Raw genomic sequence first — 7,203 nt, 5'->3', positions numbered from 1 at the left:
AGCAGAGATGTGGCTCACTAAGTAGGGAGAATGAGTGGGCCACCACTCTCCTCGAGGCTGATACATCTGGGTGTGTGAGAAGTGGATGTCTGTCCAGGCCATGTCTTCTCAATTACTTGTTATGCTTCAGAGAGCTGGATAACGACTAGGGATGACAGAAGGGGAATGGATGTCTTTGAGGTGTGGTGCTGGAGAGGAGTTTTAAACATACCATGGACTGCCAGGAGAGCAAATAGGTCTGTCTGGGAGAGGGTGAAACCAAGTCTCACCTTGGAGGCTAGGATTTTGAAGATCTGCCTCACTTACTTTGGGCACATGGCCAGGAGAGATCAGTCCTTGGAGAAAGACACTATGCTTGGAAGGGTGGATGGACAGCACAGGAGAGGGAGACCCCGGAGGAGATGGATTGATGCAGTTACTGGGGCAATGGACGCTGGTGTGTCAGAATTAGTGAGACTGGCTCAGGACAGGGAAGGGTTCAGAGTTGTTGTACATAGGGTCACTATACATCACTGGCCAACTCAAGGGCACATAACAACAATAACATACTATGACAGGTTTGGAAGCAGGAGTTGCATCCACTTCCTAAACAAGATGCCTTCAGAAACTCTGTGAACATTGATAAATGTCTATAGTTGTAGAGGGGCTTCAGGCCTTTTGTTCATAGGGTCGCTATGAGTTGTGCTCAACTCGAAGGCAATCAACAACAACTTACTTCTGAGTGTTCTTTGTATTGTAAGCATCTCATTGCACAAGATATAATTCTAGTCTTTTCATGTACAAATTTCCTAAACACCAGCCAATCACTTTGAGGTGTTCAAGCAAGAGAAACAGTAATCTGTTCCAACTCTTGAGGAAAATGCATGTGTCACACGTGATCTTCTGAAGGCAACGTTGACCAAACAATAGTCTGGGCTCAAAAGCTGCCTTTATATTAAATGCATCTAACGTTGCCTTATGTGACAGAACTCCAAGGACAGCATTAAGTTCATGACCACTGCCCTTGGGTATGCATACTGGCAGGCTGACCCATGAGCAACAATCTAACCTGACCTCTAGACATTCAGCTAAAATAAATGCAGGGAGAGGAGGGAAATTGCATTAGTTCAGAGCTTAAATGAGTTGGACACATTTGGATAATTCTGTAAGAGCCAGCCTTAGCCTGAAGTGCCCCTTGTAGCAAGAGGTGAGACTGCAGAAAGAAAAAAAAATTTTTTTGCTAAGTAAACAAAGGGCACAAACAGGAGAAGAAACAGAACAATGGTCAGACAGACACACAGATTATAAATATGGCCACCAGCCCATGGTACCTTCTTTAAGAGCAGACATCCAGGTCAGGCTTTAACTCTGTAAAGCATTTTCCAAAAAATGACACTATTTGGTCATCACAGCAAACTCTTAAGCTAAGATTGGAGCCTGTGTGTCCTTCCCCCGGACACATGGAAACCGTGGAAGACTGGAGTGACAGCCCCGTTCTCCAAGTTCACAGGACACCACTTCTGAAATCAGCCCAGTTCTCCAAGCTCACAGGACACCACTTCTGAAACCACTCCAGTTACCACCCAGAGGCTGAGGATGCCTGAGGCCAGTTCTGCAGCCCCAATGTATTCCTACTCCCCTTGCTACATTCACAGACTTTACCTACAAACTTAAAAACAAACAAACTCATCATCTTTATTACCTCTCCTGTAAGTTTCATCTTTCTCCACATACTCCCCTCCCTTTGAGTAACCTTTGGTTCCTCTATCTACCTGAATAACAAAGTCCCCCAAGTAATGAGACCTCAGGGGCTCTTTGCCTTTCACTGCTGCTGCCTCCATCTGGTCTACAAGTCTCTCAGTTTCTGCATCTCAAGAGATACTCAGCCCATAGCCATGTCTGGTCATTCTCTAGTCCTTTTCATTCCTGTTCATCATCCTTCACACTGTGGTCAGTCATCTTCCTAAAACTCACATCTAAGTATCCCTAGACTGAAACGAGCAACCCTATTTACAAGTAGAGGTGGGTTCCGGACTTGTGGACTAAGTCTTACAATTTAAAGAGCCCCTCTATGTCCAGCACAGACCTGGGTACACCTAGGAGCATAATAAATATTTTGCTGATTTCCATGAGCCCTCTCAATGTGCCTTCCATTTCTGCTTTACAAGGTGCTATATAATCTCATCTGGTTTTCACAATCACCCCTCTGAAACGGGTGAGGTGCATATGTATGTGTGTGTACATGTATAAGCATGTATGTAAGTGCACATGTATAAGGCATGTATACAGTTCACTGATGATCACTTCTGAGACTCGCAGAGCTCCTCCAGCTAGTTGTGTAGGACAGCTGGGGCTCTGGGGCAAGGTTTATTATTTCCAACCTTTCATCCTCACATGACACCCACCAGTAGCGCTTTCTGAGAACTCCAGCTCAACCCAGGGCCAGGCAGGAGGCAGGTCTCCCGGAAGGAGAGGCTCAGTGCTGCCTACTCCTCTTCTGGGGTAGATGAGTCCCTGGTGCAAAGCAGCCTGAGGCTTTCTCTAAGCACCACGCCAGTACTTGGGAATGGGGTGATTTTTCAAAGCTCAGTGTGACTAAAGATTGGTCTTCCGTCTCTTCAGCAGAGGAATGGCACAGCCCCATGATTAAGAACAGCTCAGCAGACACTCTTACTAGCTTTGCTGGCATGGGACAAATGACTTAACCAATAATATCTATCTCACAAGGTTGCTCTGAGGCTATATGGTCAGGATGCATACAAAGTGTTTAAGAACACTTAAAGTTCTTAAAATCACTGTTTTCTGCCTCAGAACATGCAGCAAGTGCTCTATATCAAGTGGTCCCTGGGTGTTGTATATTGTGAACCAAAGTCTATACATGTGTGCCCGACACAGTTAAACACAGTGCATCAGCCTTACCGTAAGAGAACAATGAAGCCTACAGCCAGGCCGGCCAGGACTAAAAGGACAGCAGGAAACACAGCAGCCAGAATCACAAGGATAAACAGCACCATAAAAAACTGCTGCAGAAAGTTCTCGGCGTGAAACGGCAGCCTCACATCCAGCTCATCCATATCCTTGGAAAAACGGTTCATTAGCCGGCCGGTGGGAGTCGTGTCAAAGAAGCTCATTGGGCTTTTTAAAATCTGTGGGTAAAAGCAGGAAGGCAAACAGAGTCAAGATGTGTATTTAGTGAATCCCAGAGGCTCAACTGGGAGCAGAACTGCAGAGTGAGGGAGAACTCCTTTTTTTTTCTAGGACCCAAGGCAGTGACAGGAAATCTTGGAGAGTGAAACATCATCCACTGTTGTTCCCCTGAATGAGAGGGAATGTGAGAGAAGTCTAACCTCTGAGCAGAGTTCCAGAGAAAGTTCCCGTGTGTCTGTTCCAACCTGGGGCACAAATTGGAGTTGGGGAGGCTGGTGTCTTTGAGGGAGGAAGGATTATTGCCTCACAGCGATAAGAAGGCAAGCTGCACTGTGGATGTCCATCCCTAAACTGTCACCCAGAAATGTGCCTTATGACCCAGGTTCTCACAACAAACAGATGTTGCCACCACAGCAGCAGAATTGGGAGGATGACCCTTGCTGTACTCAGGGTTCTTTGAAGCAGGAGATGCTGTCTTGGCCTGACTATATCTGCTCGACAGTGGCTTCCTTTAGGGGTGTGGGCAGCTTTCCTGACCACTCCTCCACCCCATCTACCACCAGTCTGGCCTGTTGCCGTTTTGTGTTGTTGTTTCAGAGCTGATTCATAGCGGCCACTCAAGTAAATTTTCAGACACGGTTTTCCACACAGGAGGAGATCACCCATCCTCTTCCCACAGAACAGCTGATGGGTTCAAATCACATGCTTTTAGGTTGGTAGCGCAACTCCTTACCACTAGGCCACCACAGTTCCCTAGTCTAGGAGCCCATAGTTTTCCTTTAAAGTTGGCAAATAGATATTTGGTAATTGGACTGGATTACACCATGCCTCTCTAGTGGTTCGAATCCATCATCAGGTGGGAATTGGACAATCTCCTCCTATTCCATATACAACCTCAGAAACCCAATGGAGGTACAGCTGTGAGTCAGGTTCTGACTAAGCCCATCTATTTTGCTGGCGTAGCATCTCTGTCACTGAGAAATGGACAGTTGTGTTTTTTTCTGACTTGACAGCAATGGAGGGGTTTGGTGTGCTCCATGTGGGCTGTGGCTGTTCCAAGAGACCTGCACAGTGTCTGGGACCCATTGTTATGATTGTGCTCATGGGAAGCCCATACTCAGTGGAATGAACTGCTGCCTGGCCTGCATCAGCCTTAAGACCAGCTAGCTGTGGGGAAGACTGCTGTGAGCTATAGGGATTTTTCTGGCTGATTTTTGGAAGATCAGCAAGCCTTTCTTCCTGGTTTGTCTTGGGCTAGAAGTTCTGCTGAAACATGCACAGCAGTTTGCAAACCCTCCTGGATAGGTGGTCATGCAACGACTCAAGTCCAGGTCTCCTGCACAGAAGGTGGATATTGTGCCAATGAACCTCCCCTCCCCTCTTCTGGCACATGGTAGGTGCTTACCAAATGCTGAGGAGTGGATAATCAGATGCACATGCAGTCCCTAGAAACCATACCTTGTCAAACACCTGGTCGTGTAATGAGGAGGATGCCATCAGCGTGGTCTTGGTGAAGGTGAAGCCTTTGACGATGCCAAACACGAGCACAGACACCATGCTCCCTGCATACACCCACTGGTACAGGTGCTCCCCTGTGTCTGCCAGCACCGCGCCAATCTCACATCCAGTCTTATTGCCCTCGGGACCACAGGTTGTCTTTGCAGAAAAACAAGACGAGCACAAAGCACGGATAAATTGTCAGAATAGGGACTTTCTGAAGAATCTAGTTGTTAAAAGTGAGTCATGTGTGACATCAAGTCAATACTCTTCAGGGACTCTTTGAGCTTTGCGAGATCTTCTTGGGTGGTCACGATCCCAATAGGGAACCTGATTTGTGGGGTCTGGTGCAGTCAGTGGGGAAACAAGGCAAACAAAGCAGGTGAGGTCAGGCAGTTACTCTGCAGCTGGCAATGTTTCAGGAGAGCAGAGGGGCCATTGGGACAAAAACTTGAAATCCAGAGTCCATGAGGATCAATGAGCAAACCCAAAGCAGAGCAGACAGGACAGAAGACCAGCTGAGCTCCCTAGTAGTAGCCACCAGGTCTTCAGGGAGTCTCAAGGGCAAGCTCCATGGTCCCTCTTTTCCCTTTACTCAAGGAGCCCAAGAATCCCTAATAGGAAGGATGCCTCGTTGAACACAAGGCATCCTTGCATGCTTTAAGAAGGTCAGGGCTGCATCCCATCCAAGTAAGAGCATACATTTTCACTAACAGAACAGCTAAGACCATCTATTTCGCTGGCATAGCATCTCTGCCAATGAGAAATTGACAGTTGTGTTTCTCTCCAGGCAGCGTGCTAAAAGTCAAGTCTGCCTTTGGGAAGCAAACAAGCACCTTTCTTCTAAATGCAATTTTACTGATTACAGTAATATCAGAAATGTAAGCCAGAGGTGACTGATGGCTGGGCATCCGTGAAGCAAAAGCAGCCCTGGAAAGCTCTGTTATGAAAGGCCCAGCTTGCAGTAGAGATCCTGCTCTGCATTGGGGGGTGCCAGTATGGGTCTGCCGTTATTTTTGTGTGCTCAGTTCACCACTAGCAAGTGGCAAGCATCATGACCTTAACCTTGGGCTCTCCTGGGAAAGGCTTCTCTCAGAGCAAGGGGGACTGGAAGACACGTATATTCCCAAGACACCTCTACTTATGCACAGATCAGGCCATCCACTGGCTTTTCCCATTGGTGATGACCTCAGGAAGCTGTGCCAAACCCAGAGAGAACTATAACAGCCTCTTTTATGTACAAATCTCCCCAATGCCTGCTGACTTTGGTTGTCATAGCAACAATATTACACCAAAGAACAACCTTAGATGAGGGTAGCTGTGCCCACAGAGACCCCTGAGGTTTCAGAAAAGCTTTGAAACTATTGGTCCAAAGCTGAGAGTTACCAGGAAACTCAAATGAGAGCAGACTTCCCCATCATGCCCAGGAGATGATGTAACCCAGACTAGACAGGGAGAAGTGAACCAGAGCTTTGCATGTCCTGTCCATGTAGAGTGGCACTTGGAGAGCTGAGCATCAGGCAGTTTCTGTGACAAAATGACAGTTTACCTCAGAGGCAGGAAGACAGAAATCTATGTAGGGTTTCCTTGGGAACTACCACTTTCTTCTCAAAGGTAATTTGTAACAGAGGCTACAAACCAACCTTATCCCCACAGCCCGATATCCCAACTCTATCCCATAGACGGTCCACAGTCTTGCTGTATTTCGACAGCTTTCCTAGCCAATATCTTCAAATTCTCAAAAGATCCGTTGCCGGGGAGTTAGAACCAACTCCTAGCTGACCCTCCAGCAGCTTGCTCAGAAGCTGTAAAACACATGGGAGGAGATTGTCCATCTTTCTCCCTCAGAACCACTAGCAGATTTGAACAACCAGAGAGGGGTGGACTTTGCGTTAGTAACAGAACTACCTACAGACGATGCCACCAAAGCCCCCCATATTTTCAAAGGGGTCTCATAAAAATCGAGATGCTCTGTTTGCCTTGGGAAAAAAAACAAGAGAGACTTGGATAATCTCCATTGTATTGTTACTCCTCTTACTCAAAGTGACTCGTAGCTGACCCACCAGCCAGTTTTAAGTGAAATCTTATTGCATGGGAGGAAACTGTGCATCTGTCTCCCATGGAGCAACTTGTAGATTCAAACCATATGTTTTGGGGTTGGCGGTGCAGCTCCTTACCCCTAAACTATGAGAACGCTCCCCATTGCATGTGTAAGAAATGAACCTCAACTTGGTGGAAGAGGCTAGGGGATGACACTCTTTGTTCTTCATGTGGTGCTGGAGACATTCAAAACACAAAACATTTTCAAGTCAAAGAGATACTCACCTGTGAGCCTTTGTCTAGCCAGATACCCAGCCACCAGTTGCTGAAGGCAGGGCTGCCAATCATCAGGAGGAAGAGGAACATAACCAAGAGAGAGAGAAAGTACCCTACAAGATGGGGAGAAGCCAGTGAGATGTTAGAGTCCCAACCTGGCAGGCTATTCAAAGCCAGGAGGCAAAGAATCCCCACCTCTGGGAGCCATCTATTAGGTGAATGTAACAAGCTAGTCCCAGAAACCTGGCACTCCAGGGGATGTTG

General features: G+C 47.1%; 1 protein-coding gene across 1 annotated transcript in view; it reads right to left on the bottom strand.

Annotated features, from left to right (window-relative positions):
• Positions 1-7,203, bottom strand: part of ABCC12 (ATP-binding cassette, sub-family C (CFTR/MRP), member 12) — a gene marked incomplete at its 5' end in the record, with an annotated part of 72,120 nt that overhangs the window by 29,929 nt on the left and 34,988 nt on the right. Inside the window, 3 exons of the mRNA XM_006903208.1 lie at positions 2,899-3,125; positions 4,585-4,782; positions 6,949-7,052. Coding sequence (XP_006903270.1) covers positions 2,899-3,125; positions 4,585-4,782; positions 6,949-7,052 — 529 coding nt within the window. The remainder of the gene's footprint in view (positions 1-2,898; positions 3,126-4,584; positions 4,783-6,948; positions 7,053-7,203) is intronic.

This window comes from Elephantulus edwardii, unplaced genomic scaffold (genome assembly GCF_000299155.1).
Source record: "Elephantulus edwardii isolate Elephantulus edwardi_28Jun2011 unplaced genomic scaffold, EleEdw1.0 scaffold00537, whole genome shotgun sequence".
Lineage (NCBI taxonomy): Eukaryota > Metazoa > Chordata > Mammalia > Macroscelidea > Macroscelididae > Elephantulus > Elephantulus edwardii.
Note: the sequence above shows the minus strand (reverse complement) of the source record. Positions and strands in the feature narration are given on the sequence as shown.